General features: G+C 41.3%; 1 protein-coding gene across 4 annotated transcripts in view; it reads left to right on the top strand.

Moving 5' to 3' along the window:
* Positions 1–13,507, top strand: part of LOC123972294 (supervillin-like) — a 50,375-nt gene that overhangs the window by 23,280 nt on the left and 13,588 nt on the right. For all 4 annotated transcript variants that reach the window (XM_046051682.1, XM_046051681.1, XM_046051680.1 and 1 more), the window contains 9 exons: positions 372–663; positions 3,075–3,804; positions 5,551–6,073; positions 8,507–8,639; positions 10,037–10,093; positions 11,775–11,922; positions 12,632–12,727; positions 13,039–13,119; positions 13,271–13,448. In XM_046051682.1, coding sequence (XP_045907638.1) covers positions 372–663; positions 3,075–3,804; positions 5,551–6,073; positions 8,507–8,639; positions 10,037–10,093; positions 11,775–11,922; positions 12,632–12,727; positions 13,039–13,119; positions 13,271–13,448 — 2,238 coding nt within the window. The remainder of the gene's footprint in view (positions 1–371; positions 664–3,074; positions 3,805–5,550; positions 6,074–8,506; positions 8,640–10,036; positions 10,094–11,774; positions 11,923–12,631; positions 12,728–13,038; positions 13,120–13,270; positions 13,449–13,507) is intronic.

The raw sequence follows: 13,507 nt of genomic DNA, 5'->3' as shown, positions 1-13,507 counted from the left end.
CAACTTCAGATGTTTTGTTTGACTGGAGAGGTTACAGTTATTTCATTTAAAACTGATAGTATCAAGCTTTTGATAAAATACTCAAATATTTTCTAGTCATCCAGATCATAGGATATATAAAAGTAATGTTATCCTCTATTACAATTTAGAAACCCCATATTCTAAATTATCAAATTTCTGCCTTGTGGATGCAGGGATGGTGATGATGATGTGTGTTTTTAGTGGTTGGACAAGATCTTTTATCACCAATAAAAATAACAGTATCTTCAGACATTTATAATCATGTTTGTTTAAGGCATAAGCACTTCCCAGTCGACAAGATGAGCTTTCACCCATTCCTCATCCACTGTGATCTCCCTCTCACTACCCAGCATCCATGCCTCCTCCCAGCCAGGCTCAGGAGTCCAGGATCAGGAGACGGAGACCCAGGAGCACCAGAAACCAGCTCAAGCTCCCAGTGCTGGGGTGGAGGGAGATGACCTGGAGGCTCTCTCCAACGAGCCTGACATGTCCACCCTCAGCTTGACCGAGAAGATGGCCCTCTTCAACCGCCTCGCTCAGGCTACGGGCAAGACAGCGGAGGGGGCCAGAGGAGACAGCCGCCAGCGCAGGGCCAACGCCCGGTTTCAGACTCAACCCATTACCCAGGGAGAGGTGGAGCAGGTAAAAAAAGGTTTTACCTCATGCAATGTTTTTTTTTTTTCAAAATGTGACCAAGAAATGTTGAAGAAAGGTTTTGTAAAATAAAAGACACTAACAACAGTCAATAATGATAAGGGAGTGCAGCTTCTCAAACATATTAGGTCAGTAGATTTCAGTTTCAGTATATGATGAAGTTTTAAGGAGGGAAAAAGGTCACAAAAACATTTATTAGCAGGCCAAATGTTAGAGGTGCGGAGACCAGTGTGAAATGTTTGCTAAATAATTAACACAAAACTATACCAAGAATAGTCTAAAGTGCCAAAGCAGCCCAGTAGAACTATTGTGCATTATATATGAAGTGAAATTAACTATTCTGAATCTTTAGGATTATTTTAATGTATGACCGTCTTAGAGTAAAAAGACCTAAAGCAAAAGACCATTAATTTCAGGGTCACTTACAGTGCAGTGCTCCAGTTTCCATTGGTGCGTGATGGATAAATGGCATGGATCTCTGTGCAGCTGAATGACTCAGATACGACAAAATGAACAGAGGTCACAGGGTTTATTCTGCTTTTTGCTTTTTACTACAAATGCCTCTAGATGTCACAAATGACCAACAATTCACATGGAACCTCAGAAATACTGTATATAAGGTAACCATTTTGTCAGTGGATATGCACAACGGCACAATATAGTGTTTGTTTAATCATAAAGAATCATCCTGCTTTAAGGAATATATTTGATCTCATTTTGTGGCTGATTATGATGTTGTTGATGGGATGCTTTCCCATCTGCATTGCCAAAACATCAACCGATGCGTCACCACCTTACACGGAAATACTGTAGCCTGTGCAGAAGTTGGGAAATTTGCATCCCATATGCCACGATTCCCGAGAAACATGTTTAAACACTGGGTGAAGTACAGTGCAAAAATAAGTTAAGAATTGTTATTCCTCAGCTAATCTATATGCACTGAAACACAAACACGCTGTCCCAAGAAACACAGTGTCAGATGCTTCGTAAAAGGTTGACTTCACCTCCTACCAATTCTCAACAGTGAGTCATAGTCAATCACTGGTGTCCACACAGGAAGCTCAGCCGCCGGTAACCTCTGCGGTGTGTAACGGTGACTTAGAGGCCAATCAAGGAGAACATGTAAGACCCCTGCTGCTTGTGCAGAGCTTCTTGTTGGTTGCTTTGATTGATTTGCTTGGTCCCGCTAGTGACCAGTGTTGTCTTGTCGTGCTAAACAGTAGCCGGGCTGAGTTTAATAATGTCCATAAATGCAATCCAGTGTGTTTTTTTTTTAAAGTTTGAAATGATCTTGCTTTGTCGTGAGGAATTGATTTGAAAGTTTAGGGCGCCTTGTTTATTCTCCATGGCTCTTCATTTTTGGATGGTAGCAGCTTCTGTGACATGCTTGTTCATTGCATAACAAGCATGGGATTATTTGACAGCAAATGGTGCATGCTAGTTTATTCACGTGTCCTCCCAAACCGAATAAACTAGCATAAAACGAATGCTTGTCCAGGGAATAATAATACTGTGTGCAGAAATGTGTGAGGTTCAATACAAGGCCTTGCAACCGAAATCAATTGACATTAGTCTGGTGTAGAGTCTAACCCTCTCTGCCAGAGCTGTTGGAAGTAGAGATGAGTCACATTTCAATATACAAAACACTAATATTGATGCCAATAGTGATACAAATTTAATGTTCTGTTCTGGCCTTTAATGCTGTATTAAAGGTAAGTAATATCGTTTCCTGAATTTATTTTCCATTTCCAGTTGAGTTAAATGAACAATAAATGACTCCTCCTGCTTGACATTAAATATATTAGAGTTCTATCTTTGTCTTGGAGTCACATCACTGTTTAAGTCATTTTTAATGTCACATGATCAGTACAGTGGTATTTATCATCTGATTTTGTGACTATCATCCAGCTCTAGTTTATAGTTAGGTACTGTTCCTTGCTCAGGGGTAAATCGACAGTAGCATGTTAACAGGAGTAAGCATGACCCATAGAGTCACACTTGCCACATCAATTGGGAAATACTGCAGACAGACACCACATGGACACCAGTGACAGTCCCATGCATTATATAAATCAAATGATATGTCGCTTTACAAGCAAATATGACCTGAAATAAAATGAAAACGTTAACCTGCCCCAGGCTGGATGAATGCCATTGTGTTATAATTATTTATGAATGACAGAGCTTAGATGTTTTACAACTGTCAGAATGAACTGCTGTAAATGAGGGGAAATCTTTTGTCTCATTTATTCAGTTGTGTTGGTCTGTGCTTCCTGCTGCCATTTTGTGAATGACAAAGTTGCACATTTAATCCATCCCTTCTCCGTATCAATCCCTTCAGCTCTCCTTGTCATTCTATCCATCCCGACTTTCTGACATGATTGATGCTGTTCCTGCAGCTGAAAAATGCCGGTGAGATCAAACTGGAGCCCCTGACTGCCTCCCTGGTCCGCTCTGTGGCAGCAGTCACCTCCCAAGCCTCAGTCACAGCGGTAACCATCGCGCCAGGCGGCAGCGGCGATGATGTCGGTCTCCGTCCAGGGAAGTCCACCGCCATCCCCTACATCCCTGCCCAACAACAGGCTTCCAGCACCACAAGCAGCCACCAGGAGAGGGCGTTGAGGTATTTCTCCATGACCCAGAGCGGGGACCCAGGCCACCCTGAGCCTGAGCGCAACTCCTCCCCTCTCCTCCCTGAGAGCCGCGAGAGAGTGGGGGCTCCTCTTGCTCCCGCCGGATCTGCTGGTCACAGGCAGCAGGGGGAGGCGGTGGAGGAGGGCTGGAGAGAGCGTCAGGAGAAGGAGGTTAGGGGGAGACAGCAGGGAGGAGCCAGAGAAGAGAGCGAAGACAGCAGCAGTAAGGGAAAGCTGCACTCCCCCGACAGGGACCGGGACGGCAGGCAGCGGCAGCAGCATCCCCAGCCTCAGCACTCTGCCGAGCCCTCTTTGTGGAAGGGCGAGTCAGAGCCTCTGCCAAGCTGGAGAGCCACAGACAGAGACTCCCAGGAGAGTAGGGAGGGAGCAGAGGGAGGAGGAAGAGGACGAGGAGGCTACCTGAGAGAGGCAGCTCACAGTTCCTCCACACAGGAGCAGGAGAGGAGCAGCGGCCGGAGCCAGGCTGGTATTTCAGGTAGGAGGCTTCTCCCTTGACTTACACAGGAAAGCGATGGAGAGGAGTGGGGGAAAGACTAATAAAGATATGCGAATAGCTGAGGGTAAAAGGAAATACGTGGGAAGAGAAATGAAAACAGAATGGACATAAAGAAAAGAGAGAAAGGGAGTGACAAAAAAGGGAGGAAGCAATGTCTAGGGAAGGAGCTGTTCTCATTATCCTCATTGTCTTATGCAGTGTACTCCCACGCACAATTTCTTTCTGCCGCCTGCACACACACTTGTCCCAGCTGGGGGTATTTGATTTGGCTGAAACAGAGAGCGAGGGAGTGTGTGAAGGAGAGGCAGACGTCTGAGGCTGCATCTAATTAGCATATTTTTCCATGCATTTGCCTCGTGGCTCTCTTTGTCCAGAAAGAGGAAGCCCTTTCCTGACATGCTGTTTGTCAGCTAAAAGACATCAAAGATTTTTTAGAGCTAACTGTGTGTGCTCGCTGTCATGGCCTATCATAGGGCTGTGGTCCCCGCGCAGCATATTATGCCTGTGGCTTAGCCGTGCACATGCTGCAGTGTAATGGGCCTGACCTGTTTTTAGGTGCTAATACAGAATGTGTCCAGGGGTGGTCTTCTCCCATGCATGCACACAAACAGCACACAGAAAGATGAAAGCACTCAGTGAGAGAGTGCAGAACAATTGGCCAGCACTTACATGAAGCAGGTAGAGGACAGGGAGGACACAATGGAAGCCTTGTCTGCAGGCTGTACTCTCATTTAGTTCTGCATGGGTAGATCTTTACTAAAGTATAGTCTATTATACTATACAATCATGAGGTTTGAAGGACTTTCACTAATTCCCTGAGAACTTACCACTACATGCTTAACACCAACTCTTACCCTGACCTTAACAAAAGACACATTTTAAGCCATTGAGATGTAGTGGTTTTTGAGAAATGAGTCTCCGTTTATGGTAATCAAACAATAACATGTTGTCACTTCTGCTGCATCCAACTCTTAACTTTATGGGGACTCCCCTGTAGATTAGGGGTTAAGACACTGACTATATACCACGACATCCCCAATTCTTATCCATCTATCATTTCCTGTCATCTCTCCACTCTTGTTATCAAGTAATATAATAGAAATAATAGAAATAAATGTTGAATTTTGAGGCAACCGTGTATGAGCTAACTAACAAACTAAAGGTGGCAAATTCTTTCCTGTGATGTGTTGAGTTTCAACCTGCTGCAAGTAAATTGTAAAGGTCCTAAGGTGTATACAAACTGTTCTTGATTGGCATCCTTTGACTCTCATTTTAGTTTGGTTGTACCTTTTAGGTTGGGATAACTTATACCTTTAAGATTGTCCGAAGCAAACTCTCAATTTTGCGTCCAATAGCACCAAACCTCTAAATGAAAAGAGTTTGAATCAGTCAAAATCACTGGCAACACCTGTGTGCATGTGCAGAGCCATTAAACCTCAGTGAAATGAACAGAAAACAGTATTTGCCTGGTAGGACATCAACTGAACAAGAGCCAGCATTAATAATTAATTATGTACACCTCAGTCAGTTTCAGATTTTGCTTTTGCAATACATGGTGAAAAAAAAATGTAATGTGCTTTACTGAATAAAATATTAATTTTAATACATCATGCCTCTAAAGGAGAAAAAAGTTCTAATAATTTTGCCAAGTAAAGGTAATTTTACAAATGATTTAATCTCAGACATTGTACCTGCATGATTATATACTGTATACTTTTCTTTCAGACTTGCCGGATCATCCAGCGCCACTGAGGCCACTGATAGCTAAAGTTTCCTCCAGGACAGTGTCTCACGTTTCAAGCAGCCAGCAGCAGCAAACCAACATCCAGCCTCCTCAAACTCTTCCTAAACCCTTCACACAACAGCCTCCTCCAACCCAACTTAAACCTCAATCCGACATCCAGGTCCAGCCGTACTCCCAGCCCACCCAGCCGCCGCCAACGTACCCCAAACCTTTCACCAAGTCCCCACAAACCCAGACCAAACCTCAGGGATTCGTTCAGCCTCTCCCTAAGCCTTACCCGCAGACAGCCCCCGAGCCTCACCCCAAACCCCAGGTGCCTCCACAGACACCACCCAAACCCCAGTCCTTCCCCCAGGCGCTGGTCAAGTCCCAGTCCCTGCCCCTGGACAACAGCGAGGACTTCAGCAGGCACAGTGTCAGTTCTGGAGATCTGCTGTCGCCCACAGAGTCTGGGGAGCTACTGTCTGACGGCATGTCCAGCAAACAGATGTCCATCAGGGAGAGGTGAGTGAAGGTTTGAGAGTGATAGATGTTAAAGACACATTACTAGTTAAGTTTGTGAGGCCAACTGACTTGGTAACTATAATACCAATTCAATATTATTTCCAAAATAATTAATAATTTTAAACGGGTGTAGTTTTCTGATAAGTCTGCTGTTTGGTGTTATTATATCTCACTGGGTGACCACATTTGGACAGTGTAAAGCAGCTCTGGAATGTGTTAGTGTAATTTCTATGCAAGGTAACCATCTGTGTGAGGACACTACTCTAGAGGTCCGTCTGTATTTTTTTGTTGTACTAACTGACTTTTGAATTAAATACAGAACAGGTTATAGTTTCAGTTTCAGTTTTTATGCTCATCCATTCTCTCCTCTATGCTCTCTTTGTCTCTCCCTCAGTTGTTTTTTTAACTTGTATCAGTGCTCTGGCTTGTGCAGTGTGTGTTTGTTGGGAGGATAAATAGAGAGAAAGACACTGGGCATACTAATGAGGTGTGGAGAACACACGTTAACGTTTGACGTTCCGCAAAACATTGTCAATATAAAAATGGTTTGAGGTGCTAAAAAAATGTATGAAAAGCTTTGATGTAAAAACAACCTCATTGATAAATGTCTAATTTTGGAACCCGTCAAACATCTAAGAGCAAATAAAGAGCCACAATTTTGCACAGATGTTCAGCAGTCGTGCAAGGTATGAGAGACATTGTAGCACAGACAAACCAACCAGTTATTCTCGTCGGGTGTCATTTGATACACACACCTATTGCTATCACAGAGGCTCTCACTCGGCTTTAAATTGTCAAATGGAAACCAGGTCTCCAATAATAGCCTGTTAAGAAAAACAAAGCTGCAGACACAAGGCACACTTTGAATCCATTTACACATTCCGAGATGTCAGCACAGATCAGACACTGATAGCGATTTTTTGCTAGCCAGGTCAAAAGCCAGTGCCTCATAAATTTACAGTGTTTGACAGAATCAGGGAGAAGTCACTGTAAGCATGTCCTTGCAGCATACAGGTTTGTTCCACCCTACTACATTAATGGAGGTGAGAGATTCATTTTTAGCAACACTGTGTTTCTCCTCCCAGCCAGCAGAGAGCTGTGTAGACGGGACAAATCCTCGGAGATTTAGCAGATTCCTCCTAATGCCCTCATTTCTGCCCTGTCAACATTCAAGCTGCAGAGATGATGACATACTTTCTGTTACCCCCACCCTCCATTGCTTTATACACCCTTTTTAAGTCACGTTTTCTGTCTGCACAGCAGAAATCTCTGACCTCGTTTTTCATCCTTGAAGGATTTCTTTTGTCGTTTATGGAAATCATCATCATCATCAACATCATGATGATGATGAACATCATCCTGTAATCGAAAACAGTATTGTAGTGCAGAATTTAAACCTCTGAAAATCCGGTTATCCCACTTTTTTCACCTGAAGTTGCTTTAAGGTTGGAAAAACATCTTTTGTTTTAGCTTAGCTTAGTTTATTAGACATTATGAGACAGATGGCATTTCAATAAATAATACACAACTACAGAAATGTCAAGGATGAGATTCAATTTAACGCAGCAGCACAAGCGAATGTAGTAAAAATAAAATAAAATAAGATAGCAAAAATATATACAATAAATAGATGTGTATATACAGTATCTCACAAAAGTGAGTACAACCCTAACATTTTTGTAAATATTTGATTACATCTTTTCATGTGACAACACTGAAGAAATGACACTTTGCTACACTGTAAAGTAGTGAGTGTACAGCTTGAATAACAGTGTGAATTTGCTGTCCCCTCAAAATAACACATCACGCAGCCATTAATGTCTAAACCGCTGGCAACAAAAGTGAGTCCACCCCTAAGTGAAAATGTCCAAATTAGCCATTTTTCTTCCCCGTTGTCATGTGACTCATTAGTGTTACAAGGTCTCAGGTGTGAATGGGGAGCAAGTGTGTTCAATTTGGTGTTATCGCTCTCACACTCCCTCATACTGGTCACTGGAAGTTCAACATGGCACCTCATGGCACTCTGAGGATCTGAAAAAAAGAATGGTTGCTCGTCATAAAGAGGGCCTAGGCTATAAGAAGATTGCTATTGTTTGTTAGCGGTGTACTGTACTTACTTTTGTGAGAATCTGTAAATGCGCAATAGATGTATTATATACATATGTGTATACAATATGATGTTTTCACTGAGTGACCCAGTGCTACATGCTCCCAAACTCAGCCCAACATACAGTATTTTGTATCTTGTGAATCTTTGAAACAGAATGTGTGTTTGAGCAATGATTGGCTGCGCAACACGAGTTTGTGATGTGTTGATGTGTAATCGAGAACAAATTGTATAAATCAGTTTGGTTATCAGCCTGTTTTTCATTATGTCAGGTTACCTCTCGTACCTAATGCTCTTATTGAAATTTAGTTTTTGTTTTATGTCAGAGTGGCACTTCTGAAGAAGAGTGGTGAGGAGGACTGGAGGAACAGGATCAACAAGAAACAGGAAGCGGTTCAGGTGGCGTCCACCGATCAGCAGGCTCAGCTATGGGAGACAGAGCAGACCTGTGAGAAGAAGGTCAGTCTGATTTGCACACCAGCCTATAATAGAAATTCATCATCATCATAAATCATTTTCACACCCACATTAACCAGAAGGTTACACTGTCACACACATAACATCAACATAACATCTGTAGCCTATATGGAAAATTTGTGTTACAATGTAGACTTTGTTTAGCTTAATCAATATAATCTGTCACCCCTAATATCCTCTAAACTGGTCTTTAATTCATATCATCTCAGTACTTCCCTTTTTCTGGATTATTTCATTCACAGCAATGTCCATTATAGCAAACAGCACAATCAGCAAAACAAATGTGTGCTTGTCCCAACCTCTGATGTAACTTTTAGTTTTGGATTGGAGACATTTGCATCACTGATAACAAAGCAGCCCACCAACCTGGGAATAACTATGAGCTCAGGTGTGCACAGTGTCCGCAGCAGTAACACCTGTCTCAACAAGTACACAGGATCATACAGGGTGCTCTACGTGTTATTATGTTATCACTTAAATGAGACAATTTGAATATGGCTGGTAAAATTTTCACATTACAACTTTTATTTACTTATGATTTTACTGTATTTTAAAGCTGCTCATTTGTGTTGTTTGCTCTAAAGGATTCCACTGTAAATCTGTATTTACTAGAGATCCCTGAAATCTCTGCAATACAGCGGGTTCTATTTTACCATAATTAAAAGGAATGTTGAAATTAATTAAAAATTTCACTGAGTGCTAGAGTGCTAGATTTTTTTTTTAAATGCATACATTTACCAAAATTGTTACACATCTGGGTATAATGGTTTAGCAGCTTTACCAAAGTAGCCAGAGTAAACATAAGTGCCACATTTCACCCCCCCACCATCCTTCATGGTTACCATGCCAGCTCTTGTCCCCTCTCTTTTAGCTAAGTGGTCCTTCCATTTCCCCCTTTAGTCCATCTGTTGTTTGGACCAAGTGGTCCAGAACAGTGCAGCTTGCAGCCCCCATAGGCTGTAAACCAGGAAGCATATGGGACAGTCTGCTAGTAGAATTAGCAGCCTGGCATGGGGTTTTGGGAATTCATTCTCCTTTTTTTAAGATCAGATTTGGGTAAGCTCCAGGCGAAGTTTCAGTAATGACTTTAAAAGCTTATTTGACAAAAGGAAATGGTTTAAGAATCTCTGATATGTATTTATTGGTTTAAACAGGAACTGGAATTAAATTTAGAAGCTCAAAGAACCTCTAATTTTAGGATTTACACTTTTTCCTGCAGCTCATCTACTTCGCATTAGTATTCTGTTGGGCGAAACTGCCTATTTAAACCCTGGATGGTAATCTTCCAGGCGGTCTCAGCCCTAAACCCATTAAAGCAACAATAGCCAACACCCCCCATCCCCTCTGACCCAGTATTTCCCCTGTGTTTAACCCCTCAGGAGGAAGGGGTGGTCGTTCAAGAGTACTCCGCTGTGTCTGTGTCTGAACAGCTGTGGGTAAGATCTGTTGGCGGCCAATCAGCTTCATGTAGGACCTCTGTTGTCCAATCACAGCTTTGTGTGGACTTTGTGTGAGGGTGATTGCTTCTCCTGAATCTGTGGGTCTTTGGGTGCTCTTCACTTGCAGTCTGTGATTCTATGGAAATGGAGGGAGGGTAGTTGGAAAGTTGCTGATGCTGAAACTTTTCTAAGCTTTCTTAATGCTGATTCTGTCTTAAAGGCGAATTCATCAGTTGACTTTAAAGTGAACTTGTCTGAGGAATAGTAAATCAGTTACTTCAATTAAAACTGTTGTTCAATAATATAGATTCTACTTTCTCCAGACGTTGTAACACCTGGATGACTGAGATTAACCTTCAGTGTCAAAATAAACCTTTATGGCCATATATTTTATTATATGTGATGGGCTATATACTTTTACAGTTGCTGAAAAAAATACAGTTTCATAAAAGATTGAATTCATAAGAATACAAATGTTGTTGCTTGAGAACAGGATGTCTTCAAGTTTAAAATTAATTCACTCAGTGCTGTATTATACTAAGGCTCAGTGATTCAGTGTGTGAAAAGTACTTACTTGATACACCTTTAAGATTTAAGCTGTGTTTTCACTGCACTGGAAATTTAATATGGGACTTTCTGTGCCTTTAACAAGCTCTTGCAGTTTGCTGCTTTGTTACTAACAGGAAACATTAATGTTGTATTCAATGGCCTTTAATGATTTTATGTACATTTTGTATTTAGGGATTCATAGTCTTTTAAATCACAAGCAATTTGTTGTACTTTTGAAATGATTTTGTAATTTCTTAAAGATAACACACTCATAAACATTGTGCATGTATGTTCCCAATGTTTAAATTTATGATAAAGTTTTGTTCATTTTGTACAGAAATCATTGCTTACATAACTTTTAGGCCTGAAGAATAGTAAGTAGCCTTCGTAGTTGTCATGTGGCATTCCCAGTTTCTTGGCTTCTCTTCTTTACATCCCACGTTGATCTTCCTTCATCTGCATGCTCGTCATTTTCCCTTCCATTTCCTCCTTTACTTTCTTTCACTTTTCCATCCTCCTCTACATCCTCAGGAACCTGTTTTCTCTTCCACCTTTTCTCCTCCTATCTCCCTTGGTCAAAAGTGTCAGTATATTGACCATCACAGTCAGGTAAGAACGTGCACTCGGCACGCTCGAATGCGCTGCATGTACTGGAGTCTTATCTTTTCTGCTTCGTTTGCAGCTACTGGTTGCTGTTGAGATTTATTTGATTCTGACTGCATGAGTACAGCTCGATGTAAAGCCATCACTTCTGCAGTGGAATAAAGTAGATTATACAGGCTAGAAAGGACATGCACCTAGTATGCTTGAGTGCATCAAATCTTTTTATATCTGCTTGGTTTGACACTGTGGCTACATGATAATTGCTCCTAAGGGAAGTGTAGAGTCACATTAAGTTGTAGTGAAGCCATTTGAGATGTGATTTAGTTTTCTCAATCTTGGTTGATCCTGTGGTGTCTGGAAGAGTTTTGGTTTGGCTCCATGATCACATTTTAAGTTTTAATGCAGCTCTGAAAAGAATATAACTCCAACATGACTGAAAACGCCTTTTAATTTATTGCTTTGCATGCAAGACCTGGCGCTTTAACTCAATAATCTTTCATCATTTTACGTCTGATTTCCGGTGCAGAAGGTGGGAGAGGATATCGAGGCCAAGATGACCATTGAGGAGAGAAAACAGATGATCTCGATCCGCGAGGATGCCTGGAAGACAAAGGGCAAAGGAGCAGCCAATGACTCCACCCAGTACACCGTGGCTGCACGTATGGTCAAGAAAGGTCAGTGCACAAACCTACTATTATCCACCCATCTTCACTGAGGTGTTCTCTATTTAGAAATAGCAATGGGGATGATTTGTTTGCAAAAATACACCTTAAACAGACAGACATTGTCCCCAATGTACTTTCATTATCTGCAAGTTAGGTGTGTTTCCCAGTGTTAGATTTTGAAGCCCAGTATGATCATTTAAGGAAAACTTTTTGTGCACAAGTGGTAGTAGAAACTTAAGTGTGGAATACAAAAGTGTCTTCTGTCTCCTATCAAACAACTTCTGCGTGTGTGGATGTTTCAGAAGTAGCTTTAGGTCACGTTAAATGATTTTCGGATCTTTGTCAAAATTCAGATTCTTTCTTCTGCATCAAGTGCTGCTAACGTGTGAAGTTGCATAGGGCAATTTCAAAAGAGACACCTAATCTGAGAGCTGAATATAAGCACAACATTTAAACATGCTGTGATTTGATCTATTTTTACAAATGGATAATATTTTCATATATTTATTAATAATATTTCAGAATTTAATAAAAATAGGTGGTAAAGTTATTATGTTTCGAGTTTGAATACAACATGACTAAATCTCCACTGTGCGTTTAAATATATATAATTAAAAGTAAGTAACAATAAAGATTGAAATATACCTGTACAGGCAGCATGTTATCTTGCCACAGTTACATATATTTTGCCCTATCTGGTGTGAATTTCTGTCCGCAGGACTGGCAGCCTCCTCCTCAGTTATCAGTCCCATCCTGTCACCGGTCTCCACCAAACTCAAGAGCAGCACGCCTGCTGTCAACAAACCACAAGAGGGTGAGACAGATTTGCAAGTCCTGTGTCATCACATCAGCTGAGGAATTCCCAGTCGCAGGATTTTATCAACCAGTGTGGTTTAAACCTGAATGGAATGAATTTGTTGTTGTGAACTTGCACTTTTAAAATTATTTCATTAAATATGCACTGCCCAATACATACATACAAAGTCAATTTCATCAACAACACACAAGAAAAAACATATGACAAATGCAGTAATTGAACAATCAAAATGAAAAACCTAAATATGTACATGTTTAGTTGGTTAAAGAGCATTTATGGTCATCATTAGTGAATTATTTCATTTATAGAAATTGAGGCCAGACCAAACATGGAATCGGATAAGAAACTAGACAAGTTGGAGAGCTTCTTGGGACGTCTGAATAGCAAAGGTTTGTACTTCCTCACTGCCTTTAAGCTCATTAGGTGATATTTTAAGCAATGTTTTGTGTCATATTTCTGCAAATTGCAAGTTGTGTATCAATGTTATATATTAAATTAGAGGCTAATCTAGTTTCTGTTCTGTTTTTCTTTGTTGATCAGTGGCAGGTCTGCAGGAAACCACCATAACAGTGACCGAGAAGGCAGTGAAGGAAGTGATGAAGCTGGATGATGAAATCTTCTCAAAGTTCTACAGACGCGTTTCTGAATTTCCACGCATGCCCACCAGGATCGAGATCAGTGAGGATTTTGACACCATCTTTGGTTCTCAGGGTCCCAAGTAAGAAAATTATAAAGCTTCTAATGACGGCTGTAGTGGAGGGCTGCACAGAACACATA

This window comes from Micropterus dolomieu, linkage group LG06, assembly GCF_021292245.1.
Source record: "Micropterus dolomieu isolate WLL.071019.BEF.003 ecotype Adirondacks linkage group LG06, ASM2129224v1, whole genome shotgun sequence".
In the NCBI taxonomy this organism is placed as follows: domain Eukaryota; kingdom Metazoa; phylum Chordata; class Actinopteri; order Centrarchiformes; family Centrarchidae; genus Micropterus; species Micropterus dolomieu.
The sequence above is the reverse complement of the archived record's forward strand: the minus strand, read 5'-3'. Positions and strand labels throughout refer to the sequence as shown.